This window comes from Eublepharis macularius, chromosome 4, assembly GCF_028583425.1.
Source record: "Eublepharis macularius isolate TG4126 chromosome 4, MPM_Emac_v1.0, whole genome shotgun sequence".
Classification (NCBI taxonomy): Eukaryota; Metazoa; Chordata; class Lepidosauria; order Squamata; family Eublepharidae; genus Eublepharis; species Eublepharis macularius.
In genome coordinates, this window is record NC_072793.1 from 11,530,152 (window position 1) to 11,553,886 (window position 23,735).

General features: G+C 45.0%; 1 protein-coding gene across 2 annotated transcripts in view; it reads right to left on the minus strand.

The window, feature by feature from the left end:
* Positions 1-5,233: 5,233 nt before the first annotated feature.
* Positions 5,234-23,735, minus strand: part of ESYT1 (extended synaptotagmin 1) — an 88,585-nt gene continuing 70,083 nt past the window's right edge. The window contains exons 21-31 of one of the 2 annotated variants that reach the window (XM_054975967.1): positions 23,460-23,549; positions 21,384-21,479; positions 20,230-20,301; positions 17,835-17,921; positions 15,291-15,434; positions 15,047-15,210; positions 14,350-14,448; positions 12,626-12,757; positions 10,655-10,757; positions 10,508-10,557; positions 5,234-9,429 (exon numbers count right to left, since the gene is read on the minus strand). In XM_054975967.1, coding sequence (XP_054831942.1) covers positions 9,396-9,429; positions 10,508-10,557; positions 10,655-10,757; positions 12,626-12,757; positions 14,350-14,448; positions 15,047-15,210; positions 15,291-15,434; positions 17,835-17,921; positions 20,230-20,301; positions 21,384-21,479; positions 23,460-23,549 — 1,071 coding nt within the window. In that variant the 3' untranslated portion in view covers positions 5,234-9,395. Of the gene's footprint in view, positions 9,430-10,507; positions 10,558-10,654; positions 10,758-12,625; positions 12,758-14,349; positions 14,452-15,046; positions 15,211-15,290; positions 15,435-17,834; positions 17,922-20,229; positions 20,302-21,383; positions 21,480-23,459; positions 23,550-23,735 lie in introns of both variants that reach the window. The other variant, XM_054975966.1, reaches the window with a different exon arrangement.

Genomic DNA, 23,735 nt, shown 5'->3' on the forward strand with positions numbered 1-23,735 from the left:
TCTGGAGGCCGCTTTATGCCAAGGGTAGCCAAAGAACATCATGCTGAACATTTCAGGGCTGAGGCAGTGTGGGAACTGGAAAGACACAGTGTGGGAACTGGAGAGATACAGCCTACCACAGAATATTTAAATTAACTGTTTTGTGTTCTTTATGAGTTTGTACCTGAATGGGTTTGCCTCTGTGTCCGGAGGAGAAAGCAAAGTTTAAGGGTCAGAGTTGTGTAGAGCTCCAGAACAGACTCCAGTAATCCTCCGCAGCCCCATATATTTTGCTCTGATGCCACTGTAGCTTTACGGCAAAATTAAGAGGGGGAAACAGATAAGGAAAGTGAGGAACCACTCATAGACAACTTCTAGAAACCAGGAGTTCTTTTTTCTCTGCAATAGTATATAAATCCTCAAAATTTTAGGTAGGTTTCCAAAACTTCCATTCCTTCCAAGATCTGGGTTCAGATATTAAGAGCTGTCTTGGTTCTGAAGCCCATTCGCATTTCCAAGCTGGCTCAAGCCCCCACCCGATCCCTCTCAACTGCAATTAGAGACATCTTTAGGGCACACTTTCAGACCCAGGATGCATTGAACATAAGCATAGGCTGCAAGAATGTGGCAGAAGTCATGTATCATGGAAGTCATGTATCATGGAAGTCATGTGAAAGGACAGAGTACTATTTATTACTATTTATTTATTTATGAACTGTGTACCAGGAGGCAGGGCTTTTTTTCAGGGGGAACGCAGTGGAACGGAGTTCTGGAACCTCTTGAAAATGGTCACATGGCTGGTGGCCCCGCCCCCCTGATCTCCAGACAGAGGGGAGTTGAGATTGGCCTATGCGCCATTGAGCGGCGCGTAGGGCAATCTCAACTCCCCTCTGTCTGGAGATCAGGGGGCGGGGCCACCAGCCATGTGACCATTTTCTCCAAGGGCAACCCACTGAGAGCGGAACCACAAGTGACAAAAGGCACAGGTTGGACACTTGCTTTGATGGGAAATGTAGGCAGCTTGGCGGAATGTTGGACAAGTGACAGTTGAAAAGTCCATTGGACAGCAGTCAGAGAGCCAAGCTGCAAGACCAGGATGCCTACATTTCCCATCAAAACTTGAGGGAAGCTGACAAGTGTCCAACCTGTGCCTTTTGTCACTTGTGGTTCCGCTCTGAGTTCCACCACCTCTTTTCCCAGAAAAAAAGCCCTGCCAGGAGGTATACCACAATGAGAATTAAGACAAGGTTCCTTTGCTTCTCTTGCTGTTTCTTTATCTGATCTTTCCTCTGGCTTGGCAGGAAGTACATTCTTCCAACCCTGATGGGCACTTGAACAAAACCATTTCTCAGCACGTAAGGACCATCTACAGCCATAAAGACACATTACCAGTCCCTTTGCTGGTTAGGGCAGACTCAGCCACAATGGTCAGTGGTGGGCCCACAACAATAACTGTTTCTCTCCAGTTTCTGTATGGCCATTGAGCAGAAAGCTACGCCAGCAGAATGGCTAGTTACACTTTTTCGGAATGCAGAAAACCTTCACACAAGTTGGTACCTTCACACAGAATCACAATATTTTTGACAGAGCTGGGTGCCTAGAGAAAAGTGCAGAATGTGGTATTCTTAACTTTCTGAGAATCTTTGCTTTCATTTAGAAAGTTTGTAATCCTTGTGGTTGCAAATATATTCTTGAAAGTATATGGCCAATACCTGCTGAAACTTTAAAAGCAATGGTGGAGGCTGAATTTTTTTCAATGTTTTTTTCAGTGCTCCTGCACCACTCATCATGATGTAAACAGAGTAAAAAACTTGCATGTTTCTTATTGGTTTATATAACTTGCTTTGTATAATGTATAGAAGTAGGAGCATTCAGTTTCACTTGGTGTATAAGTCTTATTTTAATGATGAATACTCACAGCCTGGCTTATTGGCTGCTTTTGCCATATCTCTTAAGGTGGAACCAGCCCAAGTGTGGACAGGATCATATAGCAGAGGCTATAAGTGTCAACTGTGAGGCTGTGTCAACTTCCCTGATTCAAATCTTGTCTTTGCCTCAAACTCATTAGATGGCCTTAAGCAAACCACTCTCTCTCTCATCCTCCAGTGCCCTTCCCCCACAGAATGGCGATAACAGTGGCCTACTTTGCAGGTCTGTTGTGAGGGGAATACTGAGAGACCACTTATGTAGTGCTTTGAACACTTAGAAGTTGCTTTACAAATGCAAAATGTCATCCAGAAGAGAAAATACACCCCAGCCTCACAGAACTCAATCTCCAAAAGAGCTAAGGACCCAGACTCCTCGGGCCTGCCAGAATTTCGGACAGAGCTTTGCCTTTGAGTAAATAGCTGCCCCCATCCCAGATGTTGTTGCATCTGCTGGGTGACCAGGAAAACTGGAAGCCAGTTCTGGGTCAAACAAGTACTTCCCATGAACATTTTCCTGCCAAGTTCGTGTCAGAAGAGGCTCAGTGAATGCCAGAGGAACACTCTGCAACCCTCAGATGCCAGCTCTAGACACATTAGCCGATAGTCTAACGTTAACAAAGGAGATGAGGAGTGACAGGGCAGCTGAGAACCAAATGGCAAACCTCCCGGCTTTGTGCTAAGGAGGACTTGATCGATGGTTTCAGTTGTCCTGCCAGGGCCTACCTCCCCCGCATTCCGGACAACTTTGTGTTACAACTTTATTAAAGGGGGGGATTTAGTCTTGCGTCTGTTTCAGGAGCCAGCACCCCTCCCACTCCTTCTCTTGAAGTTGATTTCTCCGTATATATATAATTATTTTTAAGCTAGGATTGGCAAAAATCCCATCAGAGCGTGACAGGTGGCGGGGCTGTTGGCACTGCTAGTCGCCTTCAGCCTGGGTGAAAGTCATCATGGACGGTAGAGACGAGTGAACACTGCAGAACTTCCTTTTGTGGCTCCACTTGCCCTCAGCTTTGTTTTCTTTGGTGGTTTAGCAGCTGGGGCCTCTCTCTGTAATCTAATGTCCTCCACTGAGAATGGAGGTAGGAGATTCCTTGGCGCTCACCTCTCTGCAAGGCTTGGAAACTTCTCCCTCCCATAATATGCTGTATCTGACTCCAGTTGCCTTATACTCACTTGGCCCGTTGGTCCACCTAGCCCAGCATGGTCCACCCTGACTGGCAGCTGCTTTCCAAAGCAGCTTACATCAATCTCCTCTCCTCCGTTTTATCCTCACAGCAACCCTTTGAAGTAGGTTAGGGCAAATGCGTGGGACCAGCCAAGCAAGCTTCCACGGCAAGTGGGAATTAAATCCTTGCTCTCCCAGATCCTAGTTCAAAGAGGGAATAAGACTTTGGATCTCTCTTGAGGCTTGTAATTCTTTGTAAAGGGCAATCTGTACTCCTAGTTGGAGGCATTAAATCACCTGTTTTGGTTTCGTGCCTGGTTGTTCTCAAGAGGCTTAACTTCATGAGTAAAAGTTCTTTATTTGTAAGATGCCAGTATCACACACTTATACCATCCTTGCTAGGACTGCCAATTACAGACAAGTATCAAGCAGATATAGGTTCCGCAAGGCTATTCCTAGTCCCCCTCCTTTCTCCTAACAGTCCTCTAACTCTTCAGACAGGAAAACAGGCTGTGTGATTCATGGACTGTTCAAGGCCAGGCAGGCTCCCAGACTCGGGAGAACAAACACCTCCCATTCTCAATTTCCCAGTCTGGGTTCAAATAACAAAATCACCCCAACACCATCAGCTTCAGGGCGGTATTGAAAATGACATATGATCCTGAGCACCTGACACTGGTTGCACCACATAGGCGGCTTTGTAACAATCCCATGTACTTAAGAAAGAGATCTACTGTTCCCATAGAGGAAGTATTACACGGGATCTTAGTTGTATCAAGTATATTAAGAAAAGCCCAATCCCTTCCCTAAGTGGGAAAGCGTTCTTAAGACAGCAACTGTGTGCAAGTTGATATTAACAACTCAGAAAATTACTCAAAAGTAAAGCTACAAACCAGGAGGAGAAAAAGTAAAGCTACATACCAGCCACATATCAGGAACAATGCTACAGCTAAATAAAGATGTATTAAGAAATACATTTTAAGTTAAGTATGGAATTGCTGCCCCATGTTAGGCTGTTCAGTCTAGTACTGTCTTTGATGGTGAAGAGGAGCAACTGGTCCAGAACAAGGCACAGAGAATCCACATGTGTTTTGAATTGTCCCTTTTGGATTCAGAGTGTTAGGTCACCCACTGGACAAATGTTATACTTTCCCAGTCTGCGCCTGGGGTTTGGGGAAACTACAGACCAGCAGTGGGACTACCAGAGCAAAACTTTAGCCTTTCACTGCTTTACAAGTTAATCCTAAACATTAATTAAAATGCACTTTGAAGAATGTAACTGATTTCAGCATGCAAATATGGAGGAGAATGAGGTGGGCAGAGCCCATGAGATAGTAAAATGGACTGGGGCGCTTTAGACTGCATGTGATGGATTCCAGCTTTGAATGCTCTATTGCATAAAAATCTCTATGCCAACAAGAAAACTAGTACAGCGGAAACCAAGGTTCTACTCTCTCTCTTTGCTTTTCTGTTCCCAGGTTTTCATATACCAGAAAATTCCAAATGCTTTCCCACTGGCAGTCAGAATGGATGCACTTTGGGCCTCCGCCACCTCATTTTCTTACCTGCATGGGCCTGGCTTTAGTCCTCTGGCTCCAGCTCCCTGATAAAAAGCCACCTGTGATATGAAGCAAGTGAGAATGCTTCAGAGGGGTGTCTGCATGGTATATACAGACAGTGACCTGCCTTTGCACCACTGCTGCGATGGATGGCTCTTCAGCTAGAGAAGAACATGTTCCTAGCGACCTTCTGTAACCAAGACAGCGAAAGTGGGGAACTGCGCATCCAAGATGGTGCAACATGCACTTTGTACTGAAATTTGCCATGCCCTTAACTGTGTTCCACCATACTGCCCAAAGCACGGAAATTCTGTATGGTGGGGGTTGTCTATGAGCCAGCCATGTTTTGCTCACAGACTGAAAGACGCTGCCCACAGGGCCAGGCACTGGTTATCAGGTTAGTGTGACCTCATGTCAATTAAATTTGGTCAGTCCTTTTCTTTGGATGTCATAGTTCATTGCTGTAGCCATTCAACTTTGGAAGGTGCATTGAAAGTTTTAGAATTACAAAATCTCAGAGTCATTGGCAAGAAGGTGCCGTTTCCTTCACAATGGTTTTGTTCCCCAAGGTAAGGAATAAATAAACCTTAAAGCACAGATACATTTTCCTCCTCTCTTTATTGGCTATGACAAGTTAACAATGGCTGCTACAAGAGGCACAGGTGCCAGGAACACAGTAAAGCTTGCTTGAGGAATTGCGCGAATTGAAGCCTTGGTTTAGCACGGAAGGCAGCAGAGTGATGGAGCTCCTTTAAGGCATCCTCATCTCCCACCCCCCAGGTTGACAGAGTCTAGGGGGAGCAGAGCCTGATCCAGAGAGGAGGTGGGACTCATTCTCTTGGACACACTCATGACAGTCATATGCACAGAAATAAGGAATAAAAAAAATCGTTTATAAATAGACCACATACAACGGTTTTGGCTTCTTTGGTGGCTCAGGAGATACTGCGTGCAAGCAGAGAAGGGGAGGGGTCTAGGAATTGAAGATCTAGCTGTGGTGGGGGGCAGAGTGGGAAAAGTGTTGGCAGCAGCACTGCAGAGAAATGTTAGCGCCCCCCCCCCATATTTTGGGAAGGCCAGAAACATATGTCTACCTTGGATTACAAACTCCGGAAAGGCAGAAGAAATCTACAGTGAGGTATTGGCCGAGATTTAGTTTCCTGAGGGCTTATCCACATGATTTTTTAAACTGTTGAAACAATTTCGAGTCCCTCTTAAAGAAAGACAAACAACAAAACCTTAGATAATAGTGTGGGTTGGATCTAGATTAAGGGTTGGATCCCATGACTTCTTTCCACCAAGTCTTTCTGTTCCGCTAACGGAACATTTAGTCTGGATCCATACCTATGAGGAGAATGTCATGTTACCCATATGCTCTCTGGAAGGGGGCATAGCTTTGGGAGGACAGAAAGCTTTAAAAAACGGCGCCCTCGCCACATCCCTTACCTCGTCTTATTGTCCCCCAAAGTAACATAGCACTGCTAATTTCTAAGTAGTTAATTATCACTTTGGGGGGAGAATATTAAGAGTTATTTTTACGTGTGGTGAAGCTTCAGAAACTTCCATTTTCAGGTTTTTCATATTAAGAGAGTAAACCTTAAAATAGGGGTCTCCAACTTTTTTGAGGCTGTGGACATCTTTTGAATTTTGAGAGGTGTGGGGAGTACCACCTAAAATGGCTTCCGCGGGAAGCTGAGCTAAATTCAGAATGGCGGCCTCAGAAAGTGAAGCCAAACAGAATACCTCCCTCCTCAGTCCTCCCGGGAAGAAGGAAACCTTGAAGGGGGATGGAACCACACTCGGACTAAGGAAAGCTCAGTTACTTACCAGGCCTCTCCATCCTCCTACGGCAAACTCAGTTGAATGAGGGGAGACAATGAGGAGCCCTGCCTTACAATAGCCCCACCCACTTTCTGGAAAGCTTGGTGGGCACCAAGGGAAGTACTGGCAGGCACCACGGTGCTCACAGGCACCACACTGGGGAACCCTCTGTAGGGTTGCCAGGTCCCTATAACCCTCCCAGTGGGAGCGGGGACCTGGCACTTACCTCACGCCAGCAGTGTGTTTGTCTTTACGCACGGGCTCCGGCACCTGCGCGATGATGTCACTCCCGGAAGTGATGTTGTCGAGCTGGCCACGAGAGTGTGTCGGTGCCCCGTGCAGGGCTGATTTGGCCTGTTTGGGGCCCAAATGGCCTCAAATGAAGTGCAGAAGCACTCCCATGGCCGACACGATGATGTCACTTCTGGCAGTGATGTTGCCGTGCCCTTTGGGAGTGCACGCGCCACACGTGCTCCTGGGGTGCCTGCTGGTGGTGGGCGACCTCCTGGGGGCTTGTCACCTCCTGCTGATTGCTGGCAGATTGGTGGGCAAGGGTGCAAACCCCCGGGAGTTTGCCTGCCACTGGCAGGCACCTGGGAACCCTAGAAACCTGACTTAAAAATGACAAACACAATGTATGTTTAAGATCACTGTGAGAATTCTGTCTTGGTTCCACACTAGCCATTTTAGTCTGAAATGGAAATAATTCATTCTGTTTTTACAGATGATAATGTTGTCAAACAACTGGATTCCACTGCTTTCCTTGCTGCCTTCCCGTTTTTTCCCAGACCTGATTTGTGATTTTTTTTAAAAGTAAAACATGATTGCAGCATGGCCTGTCCAGTCTGGATAGATAAAATGTTCCTGAGCTTTCTTTGGGGTATTGTCCTCAGGCATTTTTCTCCCTGCCTGTTTTAGAGAGGCTGTTTCTTCTCAGACTTATAGTTAGCTTCTTATAGTTAGCTTGTTCATTTCATTAGCTGAGCTAAATTCAGTCGTGTGGGGGGGGGGCTTTGATTACTAATTTACTCAGTGTAGCCAAAGCAATTGCTCATTATTCTTTTTTTTATGGCTGTGATTGCATAATTGCAATAATGAAAAAGGAATTAGCAATTGTTTTGGCCACATAAAAAAAGTAATTGACTCTCCTCCTTCCTGGAACAAGAACTAGGTAATTAAAGACTAGTTCAAGAACTGGAAAAAATTAACTAGAGGTAGAAGCCAAGAAGTGGAAGTTTCTTTAAAACAAACAGGTAAAAACTTCAGATTAAAGGTACAGTTGCACAAATGGGACTTTCTTCTGAGTAAATCGTATGACCTCTCTGTCGAGGATGAGAATTTTATGAGGAATACAGTGCTATAATAAATACCATGCGGCTCTGCTGTTTTAATTCTGCTTCTAAGCTGACTGTAGCAAAGTAATGACAGCAGCATTCGAGGATCCTTCTGTTTAAGCAACTGTGGCTTTATAACATTGTGATCTTTGGATCCTCAAATAGAGTTACCAGGCCCAGGTTTGAAAATTCCTGGAGATTTTGGGGGTGGAGCCTGGAGAGGGCAGGGTTTGGGGAAGGGAGGGACCACAGCAGGGTATAATGCCATAGAGTTCACCCTTCAAAGTAACCATTTTCTCCAGGGGAACTTATCTTTATGGCCTGGAGATCAGTTGTAATTCTGGGAGATCTCCAGCCACCACCTGGAGGCTGGCAACCCTATCCTTAAAGCAGATCTCTCCCCACCACTTCCCGTGACTCTCCTTCCATTAAACTCGCACAATATAGTCAGAGTCAGTCAAAACACAAATATTGCAAATGCAAGTGAATCAGTCAAATTCTCTGCAAATCTGATTTGAACTGAGAATTCCCTCGCTACAGATTGCACACAGCCCTAAAACTTGGTGCGACAGAATGGAGAGGAAGCGAATTTCACCCTGCTCACCAACTTCAGGACTGGAGTTATGAAGGCACCAGGCAACATTCGTATTTTTTAAAAACAACAAACAGCAACAAAGATGGCACAAATACAGATATTGCAGACAGCAGCAGCAGAATATGCAGTAAGACCAGAAGTCAAAATCAGTTCCCTTTGAAGGAGCCAGAAGCAGAAAGAGAGGGTTATGGATGGTTAGGTTATGTTGAGCTGCTGCTGGGAGCATGGACACTTAAGACCTCAGCGAAACGCATAGAGGTCACAGCCATGGAGCCCAAAAATGGGAAATAATACAAAAGACACTGCAAGTAACAACTACTTGGCTGTCGCACCTTCTCTTTTTTAACCCCTTGGATCAAAAACGACCCAGCGTCAGTTTCCAACCATGTTTGCAGTAGGGCTGGGTCAGATCCTGGTCACTTACACAACCTGAACAATGCTCCCTTTCTAGAGAAAAGACGTCAGTTGGCCCCGGCGACCCTGCTCAGGCGTAGAACCCTTTGTGCCAAAGGAGGTCAGTTGGCTATTTGCCCACTGTTAGTATGAGGAAATAGTTGGTCCCTCCAGTTGGTCTTCTTACACTTTTCAAGCCAGCACACGCAGCCCCATTTTGTAGCCTCTTGGGTGGTTGCTGAAAGACTCAGCTCACCACCGGTTTGTAAGGACCTTTGTCCTCAATGGAAGGATGAAAAAAAAGGCCCTCTTCTTTGGTCAAGAAAAAAGGCAGAATGTGGTTCGCTGTGTTGAAAGAAGCACGTAAGGTGAATGCAGGACGTGAATCCACCCGCCTACTTTAAAACCTGCCCGGAAGTCAATGCTCAACCCCTACCGGTTTCACGTTGAAAAAGAAGAGTCTAAAAATGTAACGCTATGATTGCTTAAAAACAAAACACTGAAAGCTCATCTGACAGGGGGTGAGCTTGGAATCCTGCAGTGAAGGTGGTGGGGATGTTCATGCCAGCCCTTCAACACCTGGACAGGTGACGTTTCAGAAAGGAGGCACTGTGGTGACTAGGAGCTGCTTTTATCATCTTTTAAGTCGTACCTGCAAGGCAAGGAAGGGAAATAAGCGTCACAGTTCTCCGACTTCCCATCACAAGGCAACCTAAAAGCAACATTTCCCAACCTGCCAAGCAGGGCTTGCTCTAGGGCTGTGTGGACAACTAAAAGAGGAGCCACAATTTCATCCCAGAAGCACCTTCTAGTTCACCCCATCCCTGCAATTAGGGGAAGGGTAGAAAGCTGATTATCCCTCAAACCCTTCCAGTCAATGCAATGTGGGAAGCAGTAGGGTACCATGTGCTTCATTCACATGTTACAAATTCCTCATGTCCTCACACAGGTCAACCAGAGGTGTTGACCATCTGGAATTCCATGCATGGCACTTAATTTCCAAGTGTGGTACACATACTTGTGGTTTTAATTTAAAGATTTTTATAATTGATTATTATAATGCTGGTATTTTATGCTATGCATTGCTGTGATTGTAATTGCAAAGATTACAACTCATCCATTTTATTCTCAAATACATGCTTACATAAATAGGTACATGTACAGAAAACAGTTTTACTAAAGGCCAGCGTTCATGATGGCAGTGTGTGGGAAGGGGAGGAGAATGACAAAGGAAGAAAAGCCTAGCAAATAGCACCAGGACCAGGGCTTTTTTTTCAGCTGGAACACGGTGGAAGAGTTCCAGAACCTCTTGAAAATGGTCACATGGCTGGTGGCCCCGCCCCCTGATCTCCAGACAGAGGGGAGTTGAGATTGCCCTCCGTGCCGCTGAGCAGCATGGAGGGCAATCTAAACTCCCCTCTGTCTGGAGATCAGGGGGCGGGGCCACCAGCCATGTGACCATTTTCTCTGAGGGCAACCCACTGAGTTCCACCACCTCTTTTCTCAGAAAAAAAGCCCTGACCAGGACTATAGTGATAATGTCAGAGGCAAGTCATATATCCAGGAGAGTCCAACCCTTGGTCTTTTTTCAGCCTCAATAATGTGACAATCCCATCCTTGAATCAAATTTCCCCTCATAATAAAAATGGCGACCTAGATGGGACCGAAAGTGGAGCTGGCCTGGCCAATCACCCCTTTCTTATACTCTTTGCCCTTCTTCCCATACTCACCACTGGGCAGCGCCTTGAGTCAGGTCCTTCTGCGAGAGGTCAAGGTGCACCTGGGAAAAGAAACACAGAGGAATTATTTACATTCTTGCTACGTTCTATTAAGGAGCCCGTTTTGCTGTTAAAATGGAAACTGCTGCAACCCCGTACCTTTCCAATTGGCTCTGGTCGTGACATGAAAGAGGCACCATTTTTAATGTAGGCTTCCAGCTTCCTTCGCTGAGCTTCTTCCAAAGGTAGATCCCATTCAAATCTGTTTGGGGGAAATAAGTAACACAAATCAGCCGGTAACATTTTAATTACCTGCTGTAATAATGGCGGTGAAATCCTGGTGTGAATTTCCCCCCCGCTGTGTTAATGTATGCTTATGGCTGTAATGGGGAATTGTCAGTTTTAGGGATGGCAGTCCATGACAGATAGATCCCCAAACCCCTCACAGCAAGTACTCCAGGGCCTTGGTTGAAAAGTTTTTATTACAGAGATCCATTAAGTTCACAGGTACCTCCAAAGATGGGTAAGTTGGTAGAAATGGGAATACAAGCATATGTACTTTGATATAAGGAGCAGGATTCCCCCTCCCCTGGGGCAGTTAGCAACTAGGTGCGAAAATCCCATGTGTTTCTAATCCCATTAGAAACACAATAGCTTTGTCTGGCCAGAGAAAGCCATAAGATTACAAGGAATTCAACTCCCTCTGTCTCTTGCGAAAAGTTACAGTATAGCACAAGATCAGCCAGCAGGCTTCAGAGATGATAAACTCAGCAATAGTACTTTCGTTTTCAAGAAGCCCCAAGATGGCATGGATATACAATATCCATGGTTACAAATATGAGCATGATATGAGAGCATACAGGTACACAGTGTGATCAAACCAATGCATGGAGCAAAGAACATATGAATGGCATGGATAAATGGTATGCAGACGTGACAGGCATCTAAATTGTGCTGGTGATGGTAACTATGGAAAAGGGAAGATTAACTCCTTGTCTGGTCTCATTTAGCCAACAAGGGTGTTGGAACCAGGCAATATCTGGATCAAAGCACAGCATATTCTCGGCCACTTGTGCTATGAGGAGCTTGTTGCATGGAAATCTGTGAGCCTCAGTCCTTAGTGAATGTGCTTGATTCAGGGCTAGTTCAAGACTTCGAGCTCCAGCACAGAACCTAACAGGCCAAGCTACAGATCAGGATACCCTCAGTTCAAATCAGGCCTCTGATACAAAGCAGTGCAATCCTAAACAGAGTTGCACCGTTCTGAGCCCATTTACTTCAAAAGACTTATAATACTCTGCTCAAGATGGCACTGTAGGTGGCCTAAGGCAAGCTGTCTCTCAGCTTCAGCTCCACACTGACAGTACCAGGATGATAATACTGTCCTATATGGCAGGAACGTGGTGATGATGACTGCTGAGATCATGTATGTCACAGTGCCTTTGAGCACCACAGTCAGGGCTTTTTTTCAGCTGGAACGTGGTGGAATGGAGTTCCGGCACCTCTTGAAAACGGTCACATGGCCGGTGGCCCTGCCCCCTGATCTCCAGATAGAGGGGAGTTTAGATTGCCCTCCGCGCTGTGGCAATCTCCGCCCCTGGAGATCAGGGGTCGGGGCCACCAGCCATGTGACCATTTTCGCCACGGGCGATTTAAACTTTAAAAAACTCCCCCCTTGCTCCAGCTGACCCAAAGTGACGTCATTGTGCGGTCCTGAGTTCCACCACCTCTTTTCCCAGAAAAAAAGCCCTGACCACAGTAAATACTAACCAGGGAAATTTCAACCGTGCCATGCTAGTTAGCCTTGTCAGTTGCCTCAGTGGTCCCTTCAGATCTTGGAATGTACACATTCTTGAGTAGAATCCATCCTAGAATCCTACTAATTTTTCACATTAGTATGTGAAAAATTCCAGTCTTCTCCCTGAGCAGGCTTTGGTAATGGCTAAATTCCTTCAGGGTCTGATGGCTTAACAAAATGGCGACCAATAGCAAGACATTCTTCCTTCAGAAAACAGAAGTTGGATTTCACTGGTCACTAGTCTAGCAGTGATTCTATTTTCCTGCAAGCCGTTCCCTAATTTTCCAGTGAGACCCTTCCACACAACCACACACCATTGGATCCTTCCTTACTTTTCATTGAACTCCGGATTAAGAGTCTTCTTCCGCAGAGTGGTCTTTCTCTTGCTAACGCGAGATTTGTCAGGCAGAAGGATGAGAGATACATAGAGATCTGGAAGATCCTTGGCATTTGACTTAAGATTTCTGGAATGGGAGAGGAACAGCCGATTATTAGAGAAGGACCGCAAAATACAATGACCACAAAACAGCTAGAACGGGAGGCATTCTAGGAGACAATGAAGGGAGGTGAAACTTTGGACACTGCGAGTGGCAACAGGTGGTGGTTCAGCTCTTCATAAAACAATGCATCATAAGGATAGTATATATCGCCTCCATTTCTCTTTTTGATGGGATATAGTGATTATAGAAATTGCACTAGCAATGGTAAGACGATTGGGTTCAAATCTCTCACTCTATTTCTCAATCTAACCTACTTTACAGTGTTGTTTTCTGGATAAATTAGGAAGGGAAAATGAAGTACGCTTTCCTTAACAGGGTCATTTTAAGCAGAGTTATACCCTTGTAAGGCTGGCACTGTGAGTTCCTTGGAAGATATAATCTATCATTTTTTTTAAAGTTAAAATTTGCGCGCACACTCATTTTTTTAAAAAATTTGTAACATCTAGCCTGGTGAAGAATTCTGGTAACCTCAAAATCTTGTGTCAATTTGGTTGGTCCTGCTGAAATACATTATATGGATCACTTTCTTCTTTCTCTTTGGATTTTGTGTGGACCAATACGGCTGTTTACAACATTTTTGCCCTCCACAATGTATCACTGACACACAGGGGCATTCATGTAGTAGCCCTTTTAAAAGGCAGCTATGTTCCACCATTTCATGAACTCATTTTTTCTCCTCGTTTCTTTGGCATCTGTTTACACCCTCTCCACTGCTTACTTTCTTTATGACAATGCTCTTGTAGCAGGGCTTTTTTTCAGCTGGAACGTGGTGGAATGGAGTTCTGGCACCTCTTGAAAACGGTCACATGGCTGGTGGCCCCGCCCCCTGATCTCCAGACAGAGGGGAGCTTAGATTGCCCTCCGCGCAGCAGCATGGAGGGCAATCTAAACTCCCCTCTGTCTGGAGATCAGGGGGCGGGGCCACCAGCCATGTGACCGTTTTCGCCAAGGGCGATTTACAGTGCAATCCTAAGCAGAGTTACTCCAGTCTAAGCACATTGATTTCAATGGGCTTAGACTGGTGTAACCCTCCTTAGGATTACATTGTTAAACTTTAAAAAACTCCCCCCTTGTTCCAGCTGACCCAAATTGACGTCATTGCATGCACTTTGTGCATGCGCATGTGGTACCAGGAGCACCACCTCCTGCCAGGAGTTGCCCCTGTGCTGGCAACCCACTGAGTACCACCACCTCTTTTCCCAGAAAAAAAGCCCTGATTACATGTGAAAATGAATATCATGCTACCATTTGGGGGCCAGAGCTATTGCACACACAGTGTGCAATAGCTGAATAAGCCCTCAGCTTACTGTACTTACTGCATTACTGTACTTACAGCATTTTTAACTACCACAGATAATCTGGGAGCCAAGATCACAATGAGGCTAAAGCAAAGAACGCAACCCCTCTCTAGTGTGTTGCAGGGAGGCATCCAGTAAGGTGGCTGAAAGACCACCTTCTCCATCTCCTGGGAGGAGAATCCAAGCACCCCAGTCGACACATCCTGGTGCAAACGGCTTTCAGGGATTCAATCCTTCTTTCACTCCTGCAGACATTACCTGCAGCTATGCACAATTGCAACAAGTTTGCGTGCATCCACGTGGTACCAAACAGTGAGACGCAGCTGGCCCAGGGGTGAGTCTGTCAGCTCTGAGTTGCTGCTAGGGAAGAAAAGACAGGTACAGACGAATATTAGTGGAATGACGGAAAAGCGGGTTTTCAGGTTTTTTTTAAAGCACAACCAGGTAAAGGGCCGGAAACATGAAGATATTTGTTAAATGCAGGGAAACTTGGAGGCAGAAAGGAAGATGCTATTTTAAAAAGTTATCTCGGTAGTATCCAGGAGTATCCATTTGTCTATGTTGCACCCACAGATGTCATGAAGTGCCGAACTGTGGCAGTTAAAAGACTTAAGACTTTGGTGGTGGGAAGGTGAGTTGCTCAGCATGTCACAGACAAGATGCAAGAAAGACACACACATGCAACCACATGACAATAAAAACACAACAATTGCCCTGTCTGTAGGAAAAATCACATTTCCTCAGATACAAAACGTTGGACTGTGTATGCTCAGAAAATGTGATATCCCTGCAACAGAAGCACTACCTTCAAGGAAGATGTCTTGGCCCTGCACAACAAGGGAATAAGAAGTGTGTATTTATTGTGGGAAAGAGAGGTTGCGTGGAAAAGACCTAAGAATTCAGGATCCAATATGCATTCCTGGGTTCCACGTTCTACAGTGGACCCCTTCTTTACCTGTGGGCATGTGGCATGCGCTGGCGCAGCTCCTGTGTGGAACCAGAGTCCCCGTCCTCCCTGATACACAGTTCTGTCTCAGACCCCTTCTGGGAGCTTTCTCCATTCTCTTCTGCTGCCGCATTATTAAGGGCCTCCACACCAGAGTGATGCGAGATAAGAAGCTGTGAGACAGGGGAAAGATGGTCAAAAGGCATCCTGCCATAATCTGGAGTGACTGCTCCCCCTAGACAATCCCACTTACCCCCAGCTGCACCCGCATCAGGATCTGGCTGCCAGGACCAGAGTTGCTGAGTGGGAACCAGCGGTCGAGGAAGAGCCCCTCTGCCACCAGCAGCTGTGAAAGTGGAAGTGACAGCATACCCACCACATGCCCGTCATCCTTCACCTACAGGGATTATAATGATAAAACACAACAAAAAATAGACACCATGAACATTTCACAGACGATGTGTGAGGACAGGGCCCACAGAAGGCCAATCTTCCCATTCCAGTTCCGCCTGTGCCCTACAGTTCTTTAAGCTGCAAAGGGGCATCCCCTCTTGTTGGACCCTATCAGGGCTTTTTTTCTGGGGAAAGAGGTGGTGGAACTCAGTGGGTTGCCCTCGGAGAAAATGGTCACATGGCCGATGGCCCCGCCCCCTGATCTCCAGACAGAGGGGAGTTGAGATTGCCCTCCGTGCCGCTCGGCGGCACAGAGGGCAATCTCAACTCCCCTCTGTCTGGAGATCAGGGGGCGGGGCCACCAGCCATGTGACCATTTTCAAGAGGTTCCGGAACTCCGTTCCCCCGCGTTCCTGCTGAAAAAAAAGCCCTGGACCCTATTAAGCAGAGAGACTGAGCTGAGAGAAGTACACCCTCTTCACGGCTGCTTTCCTTTCTCTCCATTCTTTAAGCAGAGGTAATAGTTCTCCTCCAAGAATAAAGGACCACTGAGAGGAAGTTGCAATCCAAGAACAGTTCCCTTAACAGCTTAAAGGATTAAGGGGAAGGGGTCCTTCTCCCCCTCTTAGGCCCTAGGCTGAAAGGTCACTTGCCTCGATACTCACATCTCTTGTAAGCATGCAGATATCTGCTTCCAAGGTTCACTGGTAACAACTCATGTGACCCTTGGGTCCCTACCAGCTCTTGGGATTTGGGAGGGGACATCTGACTCCTCCAAATCTTTTTCTGCAACCATGGGGTTGGGGGTTGGGTGGGGGAGGTGGTGACTCAGAAACCCACTTCCACCTTGTCCCTCTTTGACTCCAATAATATCTTCGTGATGATGATGATATTACAGATTGTTGGTTGTTGTGGATTTTCCGGGCTGTATTACAGATTACGTACAGATCTTATTACAGATTATTTATACAGTATACAGTTGCATGAATTTTGATCCATTCTTTTGTCCCAGAGGTCAGCAACCTCTTATAATCAAAGAGCCAAACTACATCAAAATTCAGAGCACAAGAGCAACAAAAATCCAGTATAAGAGAGGCCACTTGCTGGTCAGAAGCTGTAAGCTTAACATTACTGAAAAATTGACATGTTGATCCAAAACGTTTCTGTAACCCAAGCACTTGTTGTTCCAAGTGCTTTATTAGGAAGTGGCACATACAAGATCTCACAATAATTAATAAATATAAACAGGAGTGCTTTGACTGGCATAAATTGGGGCATGGTTCACACTCAGATTGCTGCTGTTCATTGCTACCATTTCCATGTCTGAAAAGCTTTTAAGAAATCATTTAAAATACTTGCCTGACATTCCCTTCGCATATTGGTTATTCTAGCATCCCATCTACACCTCTAATATACCTTAACTTTAAAAGGTAAAGGTGCAAGCACGAAGTCATTACTGACCCATGGGGGGACATTGCATCACGACGTTTTCTTGGCAGACTTTTGTTATGGGGTGGTTTGCCATTGCCTTCCCCAGTCATCTACTCTTTACCCGACCTCGGAAGGATGGAAGACTGAGTCAACCTTGAGCTGGCTACCAGAACCCGGCTTCCACCAGGATCGAACTCAAGTCATGAGCAGAGCTTGGGCTGCAGTACTGCAGCTTTACCTCTCTGCGCCACGGGGCTCTATACCTTCACTTAAATATTTTCTTTTCTTTTTTTAAGAGTTTGACCTTGGTTGTGAATACAGGAGCATTGTTTTAAGGTATACTTAATGCTCAGATTAAGATGACAGATGACCTATACTGACAATTTAATGTTTTAATTATTATTGTCTACTTTCACATTTATAAGATTATTATGTGGATATCTCTTCAATCTAATATTATTATGACATCTGTCGTTTTTGTCACATACGCATGAACTATCTAAAGATGTGTTTTTCTACTGTATGATTGTATGGACATGGTCCTTATTCTTCATTCAATCTGAAGAACATATCAAAGGGATATTGAAACGAGTTTGTACCATAGGATCTGATCATATCCTCCTGAATATTTCACTGTACTTGTTCATATAAACTGTGGATCCATGTTAGTGTGTTGCAAACTGATCTGATGAAATTATATTTTAATCTTGATTTGTACTTCATTATATCCTTCCATTATCCATTCCAGACAAATTTTGCTGATAATTCCTGCCTTTTACATGGTGGATCTTTGCTCTTCTCTAGATCTTTTATGGTTCTGCATCATGCCCAAATAGTCCTTTATAGAAATCTTTAGACAGAAAAATGGACTCTTCCTAAAACAGAGACGAGCGTTCTGTGCCAAAATAGCAGAGGACTCAGGAGATGGCTTGGCTCAGAAGAGGCAACGGGGCAAGAAAAATGAGAGACTGACCTGCAACTCCAAAGACTCTGCGTGAGGCCTCTTGATAAGGAAGGAGAAAGATTCGTCCCACACTGGATCTGCTGTCTGAGAGGCAACCTAAGGGCACAGAGAGAAGCCATGACCAAAGCTGTCATATATGGAAGGTGCAGAAGGAAGAGATTTGGCTCTTGCTTTCTATAAAACAATCTGCGTAGAGGGGAGACATTCAGTCAAAATGTATAAGCGTAACATTTAGCGTAGAGAGAACTTGACATCTGTATTGTTCTATATTTTGGGACCGTGTGATGAAGTTCTTCTTCTACTTCATATTACTTCTACTGTTGAACTAATCCTTTAAGTTCGATGTGCAACATGGTGACACGGGGAAGTCAGCAAGGATTTGTCCCCTGTTGGGGACAACCTCATCCCCAGACCAACCTCATCTCCTCCTATGATCGACTGACAGGCTAACTAGATCGAGGGAATGTTGTTGATGTAGTTTATCTGGATTTCATTAAAGCTTCCGACAACGTTCCTCATGATGTTCTGATGGTAAACTGGTGGACTGTGGACTGGACTCTGAGATGGTGAGATGGATAGGGAACTGGCTGAGCAACCACACCCCAAAAGTAGCTGTTAATGGCATTGTATCTGATTGGACGGAGATGTCCAGTGGAGTGCCACAGGGCGCAGTGCTGGGTCCAGTGCTTTTAAATATTTTTATAAATGATTTGGATGAGGGTGTGAAGGGGTTACTCATTAAATTTGCAGATGACACCAAACTGGGAGGAGTGGCAAAACCCCCTGAAGATAGGGATAGAATTCAACAGGGCTTTTTTTCTGGGAAAAGAGGTGGTGGAACTCAGTGGGTTGCCCTTTGAGAAAATGGTCACATGGCTGGTGGCCCCGCCCCCTGATCTCCAGACAGAGGGGAGTTGAGATTGCCCTCTGCGGGGCAATCAGGGGGCGGGGCCACCAGCCATGGAGATCAGGGGGCGGGGCCACCAGCCATGTGACCATTTTCAAGAGGTTCTGGAACTCTGTTCCACCGTATTCCTAATGAAAAAAAGCCCTGGAATGCAACAAGATCTGAACACACTGGAAAAGTGGGCAGATTTGAATAAGAGATGATTGAATGTGGAGAAGTGCTGGGTTCTCCACCTGGGTAACAAAAATGTAATGCGTGCGTAGTGGATGAGGGATACACTTCTGGGAAGCAGTGTGTGTGAACAAGAACTTGGGATACAGGTGGATGGGAAGCTAAATATGAGCAGCAAAAAAATGAATGTAATCTTAGGGTGTATCAACAAAGGCGTAACATCCATATTACAGGTTATCATTGTCCTACTATATATCTCGTTGGTCAGGCACCACCTGGAGTATTGTGTGCAGTTCTGGAGGCCTCACTTCAAAAAGAATATGGACAAATTGGAACAGGTGAAGAGGACAGCAACCAGAATGATCAAGGGGCTGGAGACTAAGCCCTATAAGGAAAGACTGAGGGACCTGAGAATGTTGAGGTTGGAGAAGAGGAGGTTGAGCGGAGACATGATTGCTCTCTTTAAGTATTTAAAAGGCTGTCACTTAGAGGAAGAACAATGGGTTTAAATTACAGGAGGGAAGATACTGGCTGGACATTAGAAAAAACTTCTTCTCGTTAAGAGTAATTCAGCAGTGGAACTAGCTGCTGAGGGGTGTGGTACATTCTCCTCATTGGCAGTCTTCAAGGAGCAGCTGAACAAAGACTTGTCAGGGATGCTTTAGGCTGTCCTGCATTGGGCAAGGGGTTGGACTAGATGGTCTGTAAGATGCCTTCAACTCTATGGTTCTGTAATTCCAAAATGAGGGTTCAGTATATACAACCAGAAGATGTTAGGGTTTACAAGCCAGTGCTTTATTGAATTTATTTGTGATTTTATTTTTCACCACTGAGGTACAAAAAAGGCCTAGCCGTTTACAGCAAGGATAAATTTGAACATGCAAACACTTAACCTGGATGTGCTACAACCAGGGCTTTTTTAAAGCAGGAATGTGGTGGAACGGAGTTCCAGAACCTCTTGAAAATGGTCACATGGCCGGTGGCCCCGCCCCCTAATCTCCAGACAGAGGGGAGTTTAGATTGCCCTCCGTGCTGCTGCGCGGAGGGCAATCTAAACTCCCCTCTGTCTGGAGATCAGGGGGCAGGGCCACCAGCCATGTGACCATTTTCTCCGAGGGCAACCCACCGAGTTCCACCACCTCTTTTCACAGAAAAAAAGCCCTGGCTACAACCCACCTATTTTTGTTGCTTCTCCCTTTCAGCCTCTCCTTCCCTGCTAGCTACCTTTAGACTACCCCTGTGACTGTTACATAGCAATGCTTTAACCACACCCACACCGTCCTTTCCCCTCAACCCCCCCCCCCCCATTTTTCTACATGCTGTTACCTTGGTCTTATAGGAGGTGCCACGGACAGAGAGACTGACATATGGATTTGGGGGTTTTGAGCCCTTCTTTAGCTGGAGAGATGAGAAAGAACAGTTGAAATTTTAGCAGCATAGGCACCAATAGGAGGTGCTGTTACAAAGATACTCATATATTACATCTATAACTGGCACAAGTTCATTCTTAAGGGAGTCACAGCCTCACTTCTGTGAATTCAATATTACACAACTCTCTGTAGGACAGGCTACATCAGGAACATCTGCATAAAGAACACAGTATAGTCAAAGGGAACAGGAGAAGGTTGGATAAGCAATATGTTTAGTAGATTATATCATTATTTAGATGTTTTTTCCTCCATTGACTAAGGCAGGACCACATGCATTCTGTGTGGCTACAGATATTTAAAACAAGATACACTAAATTTGCAAGAATTTTAGTTTTTATCCTTTTGTAAGAAGGTCTGTAGTCCTCATGATCACATTTTGCTTCCATGTTCAAATTCAGATATGCATACCTTAATCTGAACCAGCATCTTATTGGAACCAAGTTAGCATTCTGAGCATCCTCAATAGATATTAGAGATGGGCACGGACCACAAAAAACCCGAACCATGCGGTTCGTGGTTCGTAGGTTTCCACGAACCAGGAACCACGAACTCCCACGAATTGGGGCAAGTTCGCGAACCAGTTCGTGGTTTGTGGAGTTTAAATGCCCCTTTCAGGCTGCTTAACAGCAGGGAGAGGGGCATTTGATTGTTTAAAGGGCCCTTTCCTGCTGCTTGCAAGCAGCAGGGATCCCCCCCACCGCTTGCCAGCTGATAGTTTAAAGGGACCTGCTGCTTGCAAGTGGCAGGGCCCTTTAAATGGTCCACAGCGTCTTCCTGGTGTGATTTCGCGTGAGAACTGGGTTCTCACGCGCAAACTTGCGCCAGGAAGACACTGTCATTCCGGCTGATGATGATAGCACCCTACCTTTCAAATCCTGATTCCTTAAGGCCACATGCAGAACAAAATAAACTGACTCCACAACTGTAAAAATGCAAAGGGAGGGTAGACGTGCGGAAGAACCATTCCCAAACAGATCCCAATGCTTGGGGACAGACTGCTAGGAAAATCAAGAATAAGTTGGGTGTGCAGAAAAGCCCTAGGCCACTCACCGGCAACTCAGCTGCCCTGTCAAGGAAGACAGACAATAAGGCAGACGACAGTTCTTCACTCTTTGGTGTCTGGATCAAACTGTTAACCATTAGCACCTGCAAAAAGGAGAGCACAGATGGTCCACATGGTTTGCCCCTCATTAGAGAGCACAAGGTGGGTTCAGGAGGCCACATTACTCATTTCAGTACGTGACTGGTGTAATGATTTTAAGCGTGTGTGTGTCTTTAAATGCTTGGTGTGGTATAGATGAAGTGTGGGGGTGAAAGAGAGGGATGAGGGAGCGATATGATTGGTTGATGACTGAGAGTGGAGAGAAAATATTCAGTCAGGGCAAGAGAGGCAAGCTGTGTGCAGCCTGAGCATGTTTAAGCATTTCTGAGAAAAATATTGAGTCTGGTATTAGTAGGCAAGCTGTGTGCAGCCTGAGCTTGTTTATGTTGTCTGAGAGAAATATAACCTGTGTGGAAGCCTGAACTGTGTGTTTGTGAAAGAACATTCAGTCAGGGGAAAGCAGGCAAACTGTGTGTGTGCCTGAGAAAAGGTCTTACTCGTAATTGAGAGAGAAATTAATATCAAAAGCAGGCAAACTATGTGCAAAGCCTGAGAGAAGATCTATGTGATTGGGTTTAAATAAAGTAACTTTAAGAATTGAGAACTACTCTTTTGAAACCATCAAGTTTTAGAAATAATATGAAACCGATACGTTTCTTATAAAAATAAGTTTATTTTGTTTTTTTTAGTATCCCAGAGTATCTGTCATTCCTATATATTCTATGAATTGATTCTAGGAAATTTAATGGGTTTTTTCCCCCAAGAATTTTTTTATTTTATTAATAAGATTAAAAGCCCAGTAAAAGGGCAGAGAAATAGAAGGGAAAAGTACAGAAAAAATACAAAGAAAGAAAAAGAACAAAGATTGAAAATAAAAATAATACGTTTCATTTTCTATTTTTCTCTACAACACCTATTATATTTTAACAAACATTATACTTTTAGTTTTAATATCTCCAAAATTTACCTTTTCAGTACTGCCCCCTTCTATTTATTTTCCCCAAATTTATCTTCTTAAAAATCAAAACCACAAATCGTCAGTTCATTTTTCCTCGTCTCATGCAGAAAGTCAATAAGGGGTTTCCAGTTAATCATAAAAGTAGACAGTGTTTTATCTCTGGTCAGGGCTGTTAGTTTTGCCATCTCCGCTAACTCCGTCATTTTCACAATCCAGTCCTCAACTGAAGGAAATACTGTACTTTTTCATTTTTGCGCATATAAAAGCCTAGCTGCTGTGGTCATATATAGAAATAAGACACCATGTTTATTTTTCCAACTGTTCATCCATTAGTCCCCCCAAAAAAGGCTTCTGGTTTAAGTTGTATATTGATCTTCAACATTTTTGTATTATATGAATTTGTGACCAGTTTTTTTTTAGCTTTGCGGCAAGTCCACCAAAGATGAAATTTAATGTTGTTTTGTTGTTGTCTGCTTAAGTTCCTTTTATGTCCAACTGGTAATGTCCTTTGGCCCTATACTATAACTACGACGACGACGACGACTATGGTGGAGTGGCCATAATCGGGGCTTTGGCCCTATACTGTAAGTATATACTATGTACTATAAGTACATACTATAAGAAGTGCTGCTGCTACTATTATTAAGATCAATCATTTTTGCAGTCTGGAAATCTATGTTCTACTTGTAACGGCCTTTGGCCATTTTCAATAACTACTACTACTACAACTACTACTAAGATAAATCAGGATAATTTTAGGTGAGGATCCATGTTGGTCTGCAGTAGAACAGCAGGATTCTGTCTTTTTTAACAGAACCCTGCTGGAGCTTCAGTTTTAAGGTGGTTATTGGCTATTTAACTATTCCCCCGTGCCTCTCACTGAAAAAATGCTACCTGAAAACTGCTTTTATTCTGTCTGGGGAAACATTTATACACAACAAAATCTCATGGTGTTCTAATCTATTCCACACACAGGCACCCTGAAGGGTGACCTCCCCTCTCAGGCTAGAATGGCCTGATCTATCTACTCCTACATGGCAGCTTTTTTGAGATAACCCCCAATTACCTGCTCCAGCTCAGCAGCACTAGGAATGGGGGACAGGCATTCCAGCTTCACATGGAGCCGTCCTGATTTCACATCCTCTAGGGGGAGCCACTGGAACGAGAAAAACAGGGTAAGACCAGCATAAAAAGGTAAAGGTAGTCCCCTGTGCAAGCACCGAGTCATTACTGACCCATGGGGGGATGTTGCATCATGATGTTTTCTTGGCAGACCTTTTTCGGGGTGGTTTGCCATTGCTTTCCCCAGTCATCTACACTTTACCCCCAGGAAACTGGGTAC